At 44.7% G+C, this 18,354-nt stretch overlaps 1 protein-coding gene across 1 annotated transcript; it reads left to right on the forward strand.

Moving 5' to 3' along the window:
- The first annotated feature begins 8,986 nt into the window (after positions 1–8,986).
- On the forward strand, positions 8,987–16,507 carry LOC307072348 (rho-related GTP-binding protein RhoE-like). Its single transcript, XM_079731615.1, has 5 exons — positions 8,987–9,376; positions 9,497–9,584; positions 13,700–13,809; positions 14,205–14,330; positions 15,550–16,507. The coding sequence occupies exons 1-5, from the start codon at positions 9,272–9,274 to the stop codon at positions 15,790–15,792; spliced, it is 672 nt and encodes a 223-aa protein (XP_079587741.1). The 5' UTR covers positions 8,987–9,271; the 3' UTR covers positions 15,793–16,507.
- Positions 16,508–18,354: the final 1,847 nt, after the last annotated feature.

The raw sequence follows: 18,354 nt of genomic DNA on the forward strand, positions 1-18,354 counted from the left end.
GAAGCACACCGAGGAGAAATAAACGGAACAAACATGCAAATAGACAATAACAGCGTAGGTATTTATGGCTGGTATTTCACTCTCATTCATTTATGCATTACAAATATGTAATAAGATGTGTAATAGTGTAATAAGACGACTTTTAAATGTTCATATAAGAACATAATCCAGACGCTCTGTGTATTGTTCAATTATTTTATTGTTCCACTGAGCTATAGTTGTGGCAAAGCCGCCGCCTGAAGCACTGCTCTTTGTTCGACATGAAAGTGTCTGCTTGTCTATACACCAAAACTTTCCTGAAAGGCAAACTATAACTGTAACCATTATGGAGGCTTTCTAAAAAATGGTGGTAAACATGAAAGTGTGAACATAAGGGGAAAACCCCTGACATTTTAAGTAATTGAAATGCCCAACTTCAAACACGCCTTCTCCTGGTTCTCTGAATGATTTAGAAAATGCTTTGGGAGGGAAGCCACATTCCTTCCCCACCCATCTCCCGACTTCCATTGTGCCTTTGTTCATAAGGGACATCTGCGGTGGCGATGTGTGCTGCAAATACAGGTGGAAGCAGCCAACATGACAGTTGATAACGGCGTAGAGAATAATAACATTAACGCCATTCTCGTCCCGAGGTAAACGCGGCCACCGACAGCAGTTCATTAACGGCGCCGCTGTGTAAACTAGAAGGCAGGACACTGCACAGCACGGGAGCTGTGATGTCTCAAAAATAAATAAATAAGGAAAATCAAAGTCTACGCATCAAACTGAATTTTTGATTAGCCTACCCGACTGGCATCCAGAAACAAAAGGAGACTAGAGAGAGAAGACATAGATCGTTTTTATATAATTTTTCAATGGGCTGGCACTTTGAATGTCATAAGCTGGATAATAAATGTGTGTGTGTTTGTGTATTTGTGTGTATCAGTTGTTTACCCTGAATTAATTGGCTTGACTAAGGGCTACGTTGTCACCAACTAAGCTAATTATGTTTTCTGTATTTGTCACTCTGGAAGGCAGCCTGCTGCCATAATGTGTCAGTAGCATTAACCTAAGGACCAAGGCATCCTTATTCCCAAGTATTTTCAACATTTTTACAATAGCATTTCTCAGCAATTGTTTAAGGTTGACATTGTGTTAAGTGAGTCCATCAAAAACAATGGTACTGAACCAGCTTGCGGTACTACAGCAACAGCTCTAACACCGCCTCTAATACAGCTCACAGTAACACACGTTGCGCCATAGCACAGAAACAAGGTGAGGGATGGTTGCATGGTCTGGGCCAAGTTAATCCACTGTGACCTCTTTTTGTACGGTAGGTCAACCTTGACTCAAACTTCTGTTCAACTGTTCAAACATTAAATCAGCTGGCCTAGGGTTGTGTTCCCCCCCCTGGGCAAGTGAAGGGTTGAGTGTAGCACTCCTTCTCAAAGAGAACACTAATGACTTATAGATTGGATGTTGGACGTCTGCAGAGGAACACGTGTCAACTAGCAAGGCGGACTTCACCACTCTAAGGAAGGTCATTTGGCTTATTCTTAAAGAGGATAACAAACACATAACCACTGTAAGGTTTACTCTCTGTACTGGTTTGTTGGAAGGGATGTGGATAGCCTACACGAGCACATTCAAAATAATAATCTTCTTCTTTTCAGGAAAAAAGGAAAAATTAATTCTACCTTCTAAAATACATGCATAAACACACACACACACACACACACACACACACACACACACACACCTAGCACAATCATGCACACGCAGACATCAATCACACACAGGCACAGACAAAAATGGAAACACATTAAATAATTTAGATGATGTATAGTGAAGATGGTATCAAATAATTATCTGTAATTTAGGGGTAATCAGGAAGGAAAAAGGAATCCCTAGGAACCATTTATCTGACTGTCACTGCCTTTGCAATCTCCGCACACACACGCACACACACATACATGCACACGGAGACACACAGACACACACAGACACACACACAAACACACACACATATGCACACACACGCGCACACACACACACACACACACACACACACACACACACACACACACACATACACACACACACACACACACATTTGTTTTGTTATCTTTAAACCAACAAGATATTATTTAGTATTTTGTAGCTCAGAAAAGGAAACGGTTCTTTATTACTTGGTGTATTTTGCATGCTAATCTGCATGCCTTCGATTCCATGATAATGATTTAGGGTGTTGGTTAGCATAGCGGTCAGGTCCACGTGGGCTCATTGTCTTTCACCCCAGTCAGGAGGAATAGAGCTGTAAAACAGGAAGACAGCCACTTAATCTATTTTCACGGCTTACCGCGAACCAAACGTCGCGGCTCAATAGGTAATTACCGCTTTGTGAAACCGAGAGAAGTGAGCGTTGGGGGAGATGTGGGGGCTGGTGCTATTAGACCCACGGCCAAGTGTCTAGTCCCCGGACAAATCCAAAGCCAATTTGGGTTTTATTGTTTCCTTCGTTCGGGCAAAGAGTGGCAGTACATCAAACTAATGAGCATCTCCTCGGTCCTTCCTTCCTTCCCCCTTCTTACGTCCTTTTTCACCCTTTCATCACACCAACAGCACTGCCAAAAAACACATTTGTCAAGGTAATCTCACTCCACACATTCCTGTGCCATATGGAGAACGTTACAGAGAGCAAGCTTATTGGACACAACAGCAACAAAATAGAGTGTTGGCGATTAAAATCACATGCTGGATGCGGGTTTCGTACATAAACACCTACATGTCAACAACAGGTGCAACTCATTATCCGGGATGCTCACAGTCCAATCATCCCAGTTGTGGGGAAAGAAACCCTGTCCGCGAAACAAAATGTGTATTCCACACACAATATTTATCTTTAGTAAATTAAAAGAGTTGATGGATAGACACTTGGGGGACAAAGCTTTTAAATATGGACCAGAGGACTTGGAGCAGGCCTACTCTAAGAGTGGCTGTTCTGAAAGGTAACAAGGGACATAGTGCATGAGCAGAGGGCGAACCCAAGGGATCTGGCCTGCAGGACGTCCCACCTGCAGGGTGACAATTACCAGCATGGGACTGCCACGGGGACACTACGCTACAGCAGGGGACCAGGGGCGACAGAGGAAGGGGATGGGGTTTGAGGGAGGGGGAGTGTCATGCTAGATATCTAGATACCGAAAATGATGAATACAAAATCCCTGAGACAACACTGTACAATACAGTTTGGTCGGCTTGACTAATAAAGGATATTTTGTATTATCCAATGCAATCCAAACAGTCTCCAAAGTCACCTGCTTGCCGCAGCGCCGCAACAGAAAGATTGGTGATTTAACACCATCAAAGCAACAGAGGAGACAGACAATGAAGAGTGCTCAAAGAGTTTTATAGATTTTAGAATTGAAGCTTGGTCAGACAGCTTGGTGGAAGTCAAAGGGTTTGGTACCCATCGTAAATGTATTTATCCTCCTATTCCCGTCCGTTCCATCATCTCATGCTAGGTTCTAAGTGAAGACACCACTCCCACCCTCCCCTTCACACACACACACACACACACACACACACACACACACATACACACACACACACACACACACACACACACATACACTCTAACAAACCCACCCACACATACGCAACCACACACACACAGCCACATGCACACAAAGCCACACTCAACCACAAACACACACACACACACAGACACACACACATCCACACACACACACACACACACACACACACACACACACACACACACACACACACACACACACACACACAGATCCTTTAGCTTGTAGGGTTGTCAGCTGGCATCACATGTTAGCGTTAGGACAGTGCTGGTAGCACGTCAAGTAAGCTAAAAATATCCGTGAGGGCCGAGGGACAAGCAGGGCGCGAGGTAGCCTTAAATCTCCGCCGACATCGTTCCAGAGAACGGAGAGACAGCAGGCCTTAAGTCTCCACCATAATTGCGCTGATGGTTAGAATCATCGAGGCTATAGATGGCGGTAATTAGATGGGGAAGAGGCTAATGGAGGCACAGCTTCAAAAGCACTACTTCAAGTCAAGTGGGACTCTTGTGTTACAGATCCATGGGTGGCTAGGGCTTAGGGAGGGAGGTTGCTAATGATGCGTAGCATTGTCGATGGTGGGTAGGAAAAGAAAAAGCAAGGCCATAAGGAGCCCTGGTCCTTGGTCTTGGGGACCTTAAAAGGTTTGTAGAATCCATGGCCTGTTAGACGACAAGGCTGTGAGGGACAGGGATAAGGGCGGAATATGAACAAAGAAAAATTACTTTCTAAATCTGCTTTTTTTGCAGCAGCAATGTTGCAAGAATCAATTTTTTTTTTGTCGACTAACACATAAGGATGTAGGTCCCTATGACCTCAAGACAATTCTGGCATTACTCCTCCGTAAATTTGTGATAATGATTATTATAAGACAATTCAATCAATGGATATATAATTCTTCTTTGTATATACGTCTAGATTGTATCTCCAATTCAGCATTTATTCCATTCAAACAAAATCTTTTTTTTTTCAGTGGCCTTGTATTGTACTATATATTTGGTTATATTTAAATGCACTGCTAATATATATATAAATCTAGTTCGCTGTGGTTTGTGGACTACATCTTAAAAAGATCTCGCTTTCATCTTAGTTTCTGGTCCATAGCCTAACCTTGGTTTTTCTTTAGAAAGGTCCCTTATGATCAATAATTGATTCCGGCACACTTCATTGCTCAACTTCTACATTTTTTTGGACACAGACCTGATTGCAAACATCATTACCTGCTCTAGTGACAATGGCCAAGTCATTCTTTCCTTTATGTGATAGGGACTTGCACAATAAATTACTCATATACCAATGATGACTGCAGTTGGCTGTGGATATCAAAGCCAAACAACTCAGTGTAGCCAAACTGACATTATCTTCTCTGTATTTATTCCTTCTCCCCGATGCCTTGGGTGGAAAATAAACACACTGTTGTACAAATCAACCCCGTGATTAGACATAATTGGCCTGTGCCAAACATTAAGGCTTCAACCCCCGCCTCTATAGCAACGGGCAGAACTGAACAACCTCCATTTTTGAATACCCTAACAACCGCTCCAAGCCCAGGTTAAAGAGGAGATCGGATTTGGTCTTTTGTACGTTTGTCTGGGCATTGTCCTCTTTGTTTGGCTTGTGGGCTGGGATCCTACCTTGACTATCCCTCTACCTTGCACCGGTGCCAGACTGATTCATATACGGGAACCACACAAAGGCAAGGTACAGGAAGAAAGAGAGACAACGGAGGACATGTCTGGTTTGAACCACAGCACCATTCGGAGTTCTTACTGACATAATCCTAGGTTGCTTCTCAACGGGTACAAACCCCGAAGTCGGCAGCAGTTTTCTATGAGAAGAGAAGGCCTACCGCAGAAATGTGAACCCAGGAGACTCGCGTTTGGCTTTTGAAACATTCCTCATGCTTGTTATTACAGTGGGCCCGGGCTTTTTAGGTTGGAAGCAGGTCGAAGGCAGCAATAAGAGGGTGGGAATAATTTCTGATGCCAGTGTAATCAAAGCCACATGTATTCATGCTTTTGCAAGCAAACTCACCCCATTATCACACACACATACACACATACATTCACACACACAAACATCCAGACACACATATACCCTTAAAAATAACAAGACTTGTATCAACTGGGAAAACACTGAGATACTGATTGCAGAGAGCAGTCCCAGAGACACACTGGAACCGGTGAGGACATTAGGTCACATTGTAAAGGACGCTTAAAGAGCACTTATACCAAACAGCTTGCAGGTAGGAGCTCCGGCCTAATGCCTTCCCGTCCAACCAACACACCATCACTCATCATTAGTATTTATGATGGAACATGGGGAAAAGAAGTCAGGCAAAACAATGAACTGGCCGTATGAGATCATCACCCTGCAACATTAACATTCACCACTGGCATGTTGTCAAAAACAGAAATGTGTGTGACATCACAACAGATCTCTAGTCGTTTAACATCCACGGATCAAAAACAACAAGGATATTTCCAATGCGCGCCGCCCATGCCTTTGGGTCAGAGTGTGGCTGTGTTTACTGGCTGTCCCATGCAGGTCTGTGGATATGTTTTTTTTCCAAACCATGCCTGACACCACCACCCATGCTATTTTGTGGAGCGTACAAGAAAGTTTATTGGCTTGTGGAATGTAAGCACAGGGTAACTGCAGTCTTGGCTCGCATTCACCCATACATCAGTGACCACTTTAAAGAGCTCCAGTTGTACAGAACGAGGTGTGAAGTATTTGTATAGATGAAGGCGTAGATAGGAGAGATGCAGTTAAAAAGTTAGATAACATTAATTGTTGGCAGATTTACAGGTGATGTTCCACAGGCTTGTTATATTCTCTGTCACAAGAAGACGTATAAATCTCCTTGTTGCTCAATAAAATTGTCATGCTTCAGTTATTTAGACAGCCAGGATATGTTTACAGTGTATATCAAGTCAAGGCAAATTACATTACTCGCTAAAAAACAGCTATGGTAGAAAATATAGGTTTCTCATTGAATTCTTAAGAAGACAAAAATACCTGAAGAGAACATTTGTTTAAAGTGAAAGCTATCAATTCACCCTTCTAATAAATTGAATTGTATGATGCCATACTTTAATGTGGCACATTCATCTTTCATTAATGTATTATTGTCAGCAGAATCAAATATAAATATGAACCTATCAATTACTACTTGCCTTTCAGTCAAAATATAATACATTACAAAAGCCATGCTTGCATTAAATATGAATGGCTCAAATATGTACTTAGTCAAAACACTCAAGTACCATCCATGCATTCTTGAAAACAATATGATGATCAAATCAAGGCAATATCATCTTTTCATATTTCTTCATCTACAATGGGACATGATTTACCAAGAAAATGAATTAGAACATGAGTTATCAAGATTACAACACACAACACTTATAACATTGTTTCATTATCCCCATAACATTATACAACAACATTCAACAGTCATTATCGCTTATAATTCGTCAAAAGCCCACAGATCGCAACCTGGGTCCAGCACTCCAAACCAAACCCAATCTCTGCTCCGGCCCAGAGAGAACAAGTCTGGAGCAGTTTTGCTCCAACGAGGGTGAAGCATGAACACAACACGGCTCCAGGGCTTTTTAATATATACTCTGTATCCTCTATCAAACTTAGATAGCGCTCCGGATCCGACTAATGCAGTTAACGCTGTTCTCCAGAGATTGTTTTGGGCCTAGAGTGAAACCTTCTATAAGGTCAGCGAAGACAAAGCACCTTCTGTGTCACACAATCACTGGGCCTGGAACGAAATCGGGCACGAGTACCGGTGAGCCAAGACGTTTTCTTTGGGGCGTAACGAACATAATCGAATAGCTGACGCCGGGGCGAGCTACAACAAAAGCAATCCAAGCAAGATCTCCAATGAAAGCCATGACTCTGGTTTCTTTAATTGCCAGGAATGCTTCGCCGATTCTGTTTCTACTAGAATGATTAAAGTGGTTCATTCGAAAAAGAAGTGTACAGTAGACAAATGGTTTATAACAGTCTCAACAGAAACTCAAAAGCTAAATAATGACTAAACTGCAGCCCCTCCCCTGCATAAAGAAATGATCAAACAAAACAGGAGAAATATGTCTACAAGCAGAAACACAGTTGGGGTTTCTTTTCACAGTGAGAGAAAGACATAAAGACACAGAGGAGTGACCTGATCTCTTTCAACTTCCCCGTGTGAAACCCTTTTGTTAGCAAGGCAGTGAGGCCCTGGGGGTAGAGAGACATAGAGATACACAGGGAGAGGGAGTCAGAGAGAGAGAGAGGAATAAAGGGATTGCAGAGGAGCTGGAGCAGAGACGGAGGCGGTGGTGGAGCCATAGAGAGAGGAGCAAGCCCAGCCAAAGGATTCTTGCCCAAGAAGGGTGTTTGCTGATGCGCTTCACCGACCCGGGCGAGACCTCAGAAAAAAAATAAATGAAATAGAACACAATATAAGTGTTTGGCTGAACTAATTCTCTGTGTCTACTTTCCAATCCCATAAAAGAAGCCACAAAGAGTTGTTGTAATAGGGGAAATCTTCTCCATCCAAGGACAAGAGGTTTGCCAACCATCTTGAAAGTAAATTATTGTCTTTGGTCACATGTGTGTGACGGCTGCATTTGGACAACTTCAGGCAGTTCTAAATCAATATTTTATGATTTGGACCTCATTGATAATGGCTGGCACCCCTTCGTAGCCATTGTAGCATCAACAATGGTTCATTTTGTTTTCTCAATGTGTTAGACTATAAGTAATGCTGTGTGTGTTTGTGTGTGCGGGTGCTATGTTGGTGCATTTGTGTGTGTGTGTGTGTGTGTGTGTGTGTGTTTGTGTGTATGTGCACGTGTGTGTGTGTGTGTGTGTGTGTGTGTGTGTGTGTGTGTGTGTGTTTGATCTGCTAAAAGCTCCATACTGCTGCGTTCTGCAGGTATACCAACCATACTATTTTGGATTCCTCCCACGCATAAAACCATTGAATTCCCTCTGCTTGAATATGACAGCGCACAGTGCTGCTGGGATCCGCCGTTCTCAGCAGACCGCCCCCCCCCCCCCGCCCCCACCCCGTGCCCACTCCCTCCTGCTGTGTTACCTCTCAAGGTTAGGGAGGGAAAGTGCTCCTATGTCAGTGGGAAAGATAAATTCAGTGCATTGTCTCACCAACAACAGAAATTTGTATCCCGATTTGCCAGTCAAATTAATTACACTCCATTGTAATTGTAATAGAGGTTGTGGTGGCAAGCAAAAAGGCACATTCTCCAATCTCCACATAAGCTAGGAGCTAGGGAACTCAACATCAGGTGGGTTGGTTTCACAGAGGAGGAGGCTGGCGCTTGCGCAACGCCCTATCCCACTTGAAATAGGAGTCCCCTCACTGGAAGTCTTCTCAAACTTGTTATCGCGAACAGCCGTCGTGAGGAGACGATGCCTGGCTTTCAAGGTCGATAGTTGGATATCGACGTTTGCGTGCATTTCTCAGTGAAGGATTTCAGATGTGAGGCGCTTGCAGGCTACTTGATACAAAGTTGCTCACTTTCGACAGGACGAAAAGGAGATATTTCTTTTGGGGGACCGTTTAGACAGCATTTCCAAGTCGCTTTTCTGGCTGGATGGAATAATTTCCATAATAACACTAACCAACTGGTCCAAGTCGTTTGAGGAATAATACAAATATAAGTGAAGGAACCAGGATGGATACAACTCCGAGCGTCAAGTCAAAGATCGTGGTGGTCGGAGACAGTCAGTGTGGTAAAACGGCGTTATTGAATGTATTCGCCAAAGACAGCTTTCCCGAGGTAAGCCTTTTACATTTTATAATGTAAAAACACAATGTACGGCTGTTGATAAAAAAAATGCGCGTGTCAATTTCATCAAATGGCTTAACTTAACTTTAGTTGATCGCCCTTTATTTTCAGGGGTACATCCCCACGGTGTTTGAAAACTACACGGCGGATTTCGAGATCGACATGCAGAGAGTTGAGCTGCGTCTGTGGGACACTTCAGGTAAGAGTCCACACATCAAACGTGGGATTTACACGACAATGAAAACCAAAATAAAACGCGATCTTTATGGAGCCCATCGACTCCAACGCCCTGAATTCATTATGGGTGGTTACCCGAAAACTACAAGAGTTCAGGGATGTTCTCAACTCCCTCGACGGGAAAGCGTCTGACGCGGACACTCTGGAATGTAGGCGAAGCAGCGGCGCTGGCGAGGGTCCGACTCCCGGTCATAACTCACACCCCGCTGTAACCACATGTCGGAATTTAATTTATTTAATTAACAGCCAAGAGCTATGAAATTATAATCCAGTTTTGACCTTTTCGAGAATATTAATTCAATGATATCGTATATTTTATGCTAAAATATAATCTTAGATCTGGCTTCATTTTGTCTTGTGAAGATAAACAAAAGAAGGGAGTGGTTGGCTATTATTCCTGATGGGTCAATAAATAAACACACATCCTCGGATGAATGCACATGGTCTTCCACCATCACTTGTTGGGCTGAAGAAAAAAAATAATAATGCAAAAAAAAACGGAGCCCTCGTCAGATCTCTCGGGATCTGCAGCAGCCCCGTGGTCTGGAGGTAATTACCTCCCTGCCTGCCTGTCTGCCTGCCTGTCTGCCTCAGGTGGGGTGGGGTTTGGAGGGAGGGGAGGGGAAGCGGGGTGTGTGTGTGTGTGTGTGGGGGGGGGGGTGTCGTTGTGGGGGTGAAAATTGGGATGTGTGAATAGGGAGGTTGACGGCGGAAGGGAGATTCTTTTTTGGCTGCCTCTGTGACCTCCGGTTGATTGGGGGCTCCCAGGAGGTTGGTGTAGGACATGGCTCCGAGATTACCAGCACAAATCAGGAAGGGCTGACCTCAACACACACACACACACACGCACGCACGCACGCACGCACGCACGCACGCACGCACGCACGCACGCACGCGCACACACACACACACACACACACACACACACACACACACACACACACACACACAATCACTCAGGATGCTTGCACACGTGCACGCCCCCACACACCCATACACACACTCATATGCCACTCATACATACACACACACACACATGCACAAGCAGAATGCAGTCTCGTGGGAGTCTTTCCCACGGCACGCCCCCCAGACACCCATACACACTCATATGCCACCCACATGCACACAAACACGCAAACACATACACATACACACACACACACACAACCCCCCCCCCCACGTTGACTGGGACCCATTTAAAACATTCCAGGATGTCTCTCTCTCTCTCTCTCTTGTCATAACAAAGCAATTTCATTACTTTGAATTGTCAAGCTAACCTTGAACAAGTTTAAGTTTGCAGACAGTCAAGGTATACCGTTCTGGTTCAGTAACAGTTGAGATGTGTTGGGAATGCGCTCAGTTTCAACTATAAAAGGGGGTCTCTCCTTTACGACTTCCAGTGATTTCCGTTCCCATTTCAACGCCATCTCAACATTGTAAGGGTACAGTCCCAGGTGTATTTCATTAGGCCTCATGACGACGCAGTAGACACAGTGATGAATTGCAATGCCAAGCCATGGCCTTGCTTTGGGGATATGAGGTAACCATCCTAAGGTCCTGGTAGTATCTCAGCCCTATGATTCACCCAGGCACAGATGGTCCTCCTGTCTGAGCCTTACCGTCTGACACCGTTGCGTTGCCTCTGTTGTGTGTCCTCGACCTTATACGGAGCACACACAACAAGTGGCACCTGAGAATAGCATCGTTCAACAACCCAACGTAGCTAAAGAGGTCATCCATACTGCGCACTTACACCGGTGTAACCAAGCCATTCTGGCCTCAGCCTCGTGGAACGCAAGATGTCATTACCGTGGCTGGATATTCTGTGAGACCATGCCTATGAAAAAATGTCCCAGAGGAGGTTTTCTTTCTCTCTCTCTGTCCCTGAGTGCAAAATATGATGATGTATAACAGATGGAAAGGGGGGGGGGGTTAGCTCACATAGCCCACATAGCTCAGAGTTAGCCTTGCTACCCATTTAGCTATGGTAAAGCACACTATGTGTTATGCATATATGTGTATAAAGCTTGCCAATGATCTATATACTAATGCTACCAATAGATTTCTTTTCTAAATGTCTTTTTGGTCGATTAACTAGACCACGTTTTCTTTTCCCTCTGAAAAAACTTAAATCATTCATTCTATTCCTCTTTCAGTGATAACTTAAAAGAAACCGCCTGGTTAAGCCGTCATTCCATAGAGGGCATACAAATCCATCACTGAAGCGCTCAGGCATTTTATTAAGACGCTGTGGGTCGGGGCTATGAAAATAAGGGCCTCTGACTCTGTTTGTTTAACATATGAAACCTGACTGGCCAGACTTGAATATAACTCATCATTGTTTACGTCTTCCCGTGTGGATCTGATGGTTGCAAAAAAATCAAAAAATGGTTGGAGGCTGTGGCTCATCATGACACATGGAGGTGTTTGGTGCCCAAACGTGCCTCCTTCCTGCTGATTCGTCTCAGGAGAATTCAAACTGGAGTTAATTTGTGTTCAGGCGAATTAGATTGAAAATTGAAAGCGCCTTATGGTGTCATTGGCACATCAGCCGCTGTGTGGCTTCAAGGATGGGGGGGCCATCTGGATCCCATTTACGTATCAAAACAACTTGGCTTTGAGACGGGGTGAGGGGTTGAGGGGGTGGGGTATAAAGGCACTTTGAAAAGTAATAGGTTGCGCTCCGAGGGATTGTTATGACTTTTCGGTAATGCCGTGAAACAGCATACTTGCCTCCTGCATTCTTTTGAATTCAATGGCGCAATTCATTCAGCCTGGCTATTTCATACCTTTATGTTTTTGAATGGAAAAAGGCCCCCATGGCATGGAGCCTGGACAACATGACAAACGACAAATAAGGCTCTTGTTTTAGCTCGAGAGCCGTTTGAAACATGACCTGTGGAAACTTTACGAAACAGCGCCTCAACATGTAGGCCATGCGCTTCGTCCTTCGTGTGTTGGTGTGTTATTAAGTATTTTCTTGGGGTTTCTGCACATGCTACAGTCCAGCTGCCCCATGGGCCGGACTCTGCGTCCATCTGGTTGGTATTACACCGTGCCACACCTCACAGAGGAACCCAAGGACCACCTGAGCCTGGGAAACCAAATAATCCACCAGTGCATTCCTTACACCGGGACAAAAGGGGAGTGAGGGTAGTGTGTGTGTGCGTGTGTGTGTGTCGGGGGGGGGGGGGGGGGGCGAGGAGGATGTGTGTGCTGTGGGGGTGGTGCTCCTCCGGAAAAAGGTTTCCCTGTCATGGAACTGCAGGCAATGTGATCTGGTGTGGGATTCCAGGGGGCCTGCACGGTATCCCGGCATGCCTGGGGGCACTGGCACCGCACATTCCAGGGCGGAACTCGAGAAGTGATGGGCGGGCTGCCGGGATAGCTAGCAGGAAGGAGCCACTCTTGTGTCAGTCACAGGGCCGGAGTTCCCAGGGTCCCACGATGGTGTGGTCAATGTCAGACAAGTGAAACCGAATACGGTGCCTTTGCATGAACCCCCCCCCCCCCACCCCTAAAAAAAGGAATAATAACCATAACAGCGGTGTCTCTTTAACAGAATGCACACCACACTGTAACCAGAGCCATAGCTGTGAATAACAAAGTCATTGTGTAAACCGCTGCATTGTTAAGGCGGGGTGGGAGGTGGGGGGATGGGAGAGTTTTCCTCCAGTAACACTGCACTGGGACCGTTGTGATTCACATTGTGGAGCGGAGACGGACGGGCGTGACTCAGCGGCCACAGCGGGCCAATCAGCACAGCCGAGGCCGTCTGTGACAGACTGTACACAGTGGCTTTATGTGTTCATGATGATGATCTTCCACTCGTTGATCGTGGAATAGGCCTCATGTGCCTTTTTTTCATACGCTAAATTATATGCAGAGGAAAAGGGAGGTTTTGGGGTCCTAGGGTAAGGGTTAGGAATTCAGGAATTTCAGTGCGTGAAATTCTGGGACATTTCTTTCTACTTTATTTTGTTGCCTTGCGTTAAATATAGGTGAAACTATCATCTTTTGGCATATGGCGTATTTGTGATACAATTTAACATGGAGGTATTATTGTTTAATCCACAGGCTCACCGTACTATGACAACGTGCGACCCCTTTCCTACCCCGACGCCGACGCAGTCCTCATCTGCTTTGATATCAGTCGACCAGAGACACTGGACAGCGTGCTGAAGAAGGTGGGTGGTCCTTGTTTTTATACTCTACTCCCAACAGACCCATACAGTATATTCTGCTAAAGGGGTGGTCTGACCTATAGTAAGAGTAATGCTCAGCCAAGTCCTTTCATCCGCTTTAACAAGTGACTTTTTGGGGGAGAGTTCAGCAAAGTACCATGGAGGTAAGGAGTGGAAAAGGGAGAGGGGTGCATGGTGGCTATAAACTAGTGAGCTTAGCCCTCTTCTGACATTCAACACCGTCTGCACTTTGCTCTGTGATTTCACTGGCTTGGGGCCTTGCGCCAGGTGAAATGACTAATGCCAAAAACTGACACACATGGGGATATAGGTCTAGAGGCATACACAATGGGTATTTGCTCAGTTGTTAAGGTTTGGTTCTGTCCTCTCCTTTCCAGTGGAGGGGAGAAATCCAGGAATTCTGTCCAAACACCAAGATGCTGCTGGTTGGATGCAAGTCTGACCTGAGGACTGAACTCTTCACCAGATCCCACAGCAGACAGACACCGGTGTCGTATGACCAGGTAGGTGGAAGGGGTCTCAATTCTCCTTAATCATGCCCCAGTCACGCTTACCACGCTCATCATTCACTCTCATGAATAGGCGCGTGCCGTCCATATGGGCAGGTGGGGCAGCGAACTACTTGAGAAAGCATGCTCCCAAAAAAATAGTTCCTCAGTAAATCATGGCTCCAAGTCTATTTTTAATAATGTGGATTTTACATTAACTATCTATAGTTTCTGTAGCCTTTCCGACTTTTTTTGTCTGTTGACATCAAATTGTGGATGATGGTGGCGATTCTATTTGAGTTTAACGTGTCATGCAATGTGGGGCAGGACAGCTCAGCGACCTCGTTCCTCCGTATGTTTATCGCATAACCCTGCAGGCTGCAATAAGAATTGCAATCCAAGCTAAAAGACGCCTGTATGGTCGTAAAGTAGTCTGCCCCTTGGTCATATTCTAGAACTGTTGTTGTTTTAACTCAAATTATTCTGCGCGTATCTTTCGTCGTTTCTATATCAGATGCAGATATGGCGACTGGTGTCGCACCTGTGATTAACAGTGTTGAGTTTCTGTTAAAGAAAACATTTGAGAGGTTAAAATTGGAAGAGAAGTTAGAAATCAAAAAACTTGGCCCAGACAGACCGGACATAAACATTATCCAACAAACGAAGGATAGGGGGAAAACTTACAACATAACTTTCTCCCGAACATGGTATGAAAAGAAAAAATGGCTATGTGGTTGCTCAAAGAGAAAGGCTGTGTTTTGTTTCCCATGTCTACTTTTTCGTGTTGCTTGCACAGGACAAGGGGATATATGGACCACTGGTGTGAGTGATGTGAATCATATATATATAATACAATATTATATATGTATATAATATATACATATTACAAAAACTAATTGTGGGTGTGGTCATACGCTAGTAGTTTCTGCCCCACTGAAGTTTAGGGTCACTGCACACTACTGCTCATGAACTCTTGCTATCAAAGATCTATCATTATCGAAACCAACCAGAGTTTACACAATATCTTAATTAGCATGTGTGCTAACAGGAAAACAACAGCAATGTTGCTACAATTAGATGACAATAGGATTAAGGTTGTGGCCAAGACGACTTTGCATGCGCAGCAAAATCATGCAACGTCGCATCGATCGCTAACACCCTATGAAACAGCTATCGACCGGTGTTAAAGATCAGGGTGTAAGTAAGACCTTCTTCCTTTTCTTTCTTTCCCCAGGGTTCCAACACGGCCAAGCAGCTGAGCGCTCCCTACATCGAGTGTTCCTCCCTGCAGTCGGAGAACAGCGTGCGGGACATCTTCCACGTGGCCACGCTGGCCTGCGTCTCCAAGAACAACAAGAACGTGAAGCGCAGCAAGTCCTCCCGGGCCACCAAGAGGATCGCCCGCAGTCGGACGGACCTGCCCGTGGCGGTGACGGACTATAAGCAGACCAAAGCCAAGACGTGTGTCGTCATGTGAACAGCATCAAGCTATGGATTATTCCCTCTGGGAACGCAAAAACAAACTCCCCCTCCCCCTCGTCCTGACCCGACCCCATCCACCCAACGTTTTGCACAATCGGTGCAGACCATCTTTCAAAGCACCTAATAACCAATGCCAACTCTATGTAGGAAGAATGCTCCTGGATGAAGAATCATGGCGTTGTACATTATGTTTGATACGTGTTGAGGTGTGTGAAGAGATGAAGTACCAATTCCTGAACTGAGTTGATTTCTGATTGCTTTGCTGCGTTTTTCTGGGCTTAATTGGAATCTGGAGTGAGCCCAACCTCAGACTAGGAGTCAAAGGATGGCCAAGATTCAACTGAATGGGAACATTAGCCATAACCAGCCAAGCCCAGTGGAAACAGGGCAACTGCACTCATGTAATCACTGAAAAAGACTTGTAAATGTGAAGGAAAGTGATTTTCTAAATATACATACCTTAAGTGCTTCATTTTTCTGAAGCCTTCAAAAGGTACAATTTTTCTTGTTGTTTCTGTATTCTTTACGATACACTCGGGAACCAAAGGGAAAAAGTAGCTAGGCAACAACGTTTAGTGATGTTGAACAAGTGGGGCGCAGTTATGTTCTTTCATGTTTAACTGAGCCTTGCATGCCATATGTTATTCTTCATTATGCTTGTATGTTGTTTTATACAATATGTAGTGGTTTAGCTCAAGTGTGATCTAACATGGGGAAAAAAAAAACTGTGATGAAATGGTTCCCTTAAAATTTCATTGTAAAAAATAGTAGTTTATTAAATGTGTTTTTCTGTATTCCACATTGTTTGAATATTCAATGTCACCCTGGTTACCGTGCAAGGCTGCGTTGGGAGTAGAGGAAGTATTCCTCATGGGCTTTTGAATCTCTCATGTCAGACCTTATCTGAGTTCCCAGTGAAAATACCTTCACCTCTCTTCAGTTACTGGAACAAACCTTTTAATCTCTTACCACATCTGTCAGCACTAGCTTGCTGCGCTGTCTGCCCCCTCCACAGGCTGAAGGTGTGACCTTGCTAAAAGCTTAAATTGCCATCTTTAAGGGAGGGGGGTGGGACACTTGGTGGTCACATGAAACTGACTCGGTGACTTTGCCTGTACATAGACCACCCCAGTCTGATGTGGATTTTATGAGCATCTAAGGGGTCATTGAGGACAAGTGAAACGTCAACACTGTATAATTAGCCTCAACAAAATTGGATGATGCATATTTAAATGTACTTCTAAGAGCTGACACAGCGTTGAAGCTAATAGACAAAATATGACTCTAGACTCGCCCAGTTTAGCACTTCAACATTCTGTCAGAAAATAGTAGGTTAAGGGCCCGTCCACACGGAGCCGAAACGGGTGAAAACGATCCGGTTTTGTTTTATGCGGTTCAGGAATATCTCCGTAAAGACGGATTCATCGCGAAACCGCACCGAGCTGTAGAAACGCTGTAGTAAATATTCAAGGCGCTGGTTCTCCACAGAAAAAAGTGGAGCGCATACAGCCTGCGCGCTGTACACAAACATTCAGTCACGAGGAGATTCAACCTTTTAAATTGAGTAGAAATACTCTTTAATGTACAGTTAGTAATTAAATTTATCAAGGGGCTGTATTTAAAGCTACAAAAAGAATACAAATAAAAAAAATAATAATAATACAACGCAACTCTGACGTCGTCCACCAGCTGGGCGACGTCAGAGAGTTGCCTTGCGCCAGGTGAAATGACGAATGCCAAAAACTGACACACATGGGGATATAGGTCTAGAGGCATACACAATGGGTATTTGCTCAGTTGTTAAGGTTTGGTTTAGGTTTGGTACAAAAAGAATACAAATAAAATAATAAATAAAAAATTCAACGCAACTCTGACGTCGCCCAGCTGGTGGGGGCTATTGACGTCATTGATTGCGTTGCAGGCGTCCACACGAATCCTAGCACGAAACCGCTTAGGTCCGGATAGATTTGAGACCTCCCTCGGACATGGCTTCAGAAATGTGCGGTTTCGGGCACCGGATTCGCCGGCTCAGTCTAGACGGTCGGCCGAAACGCACAAGACGGTTTCACCAAAAAATCGGCTACGTGTGGATGGGCCCTAAATGAGTATGAGGCGGTAAGCAAAACACAAGCGATGTTAGAAAGAAGAGAGCTGCTATGTCTGTTTCCTGTGTGCTATACTAAGTTAATCTAATTGTCTTTATGTAGTCTAATAGGTCACAACTCCACTGCCGCATTCAAGCTGCAGAACCCATTATAGCAGCATTAGGAAGGGGAGGGTGTATGGAGGCTGCTCTTTGTACACATGATGTATTTCTAATCTGTCGTGTCAGAGTATTCTGCCCTTGCATGAAAGAGAAGCAGGCGAGATCAGCGGTCTGTGTCAAACGATCTTATACAAACGTACCTCAAGCACATTTCTGTGTCAGCATGCTTGGCAGTCATACCAGATTGCCCTAGTGTGTATGAGACTTGTAACAGCTGCTTTATAATGGTCCACTCACGTCCCAATAAGGGAATTCAATGCATTGTGCTGTGGTCATAAAGAGCTCACAAAG

This window comes from Pollachius pollachius (assembly GCF_949987615.1).
Source record: "Pollachius pollachius genome assembly, chromosome: 3".
In the NCBI taxonomy this organism is placed as follows: Eukaryota; Metazoa; Chordata; class Actinopteri; order Gadiformes; family Gadidae; genus Pollachius; species Pollachius pollachius.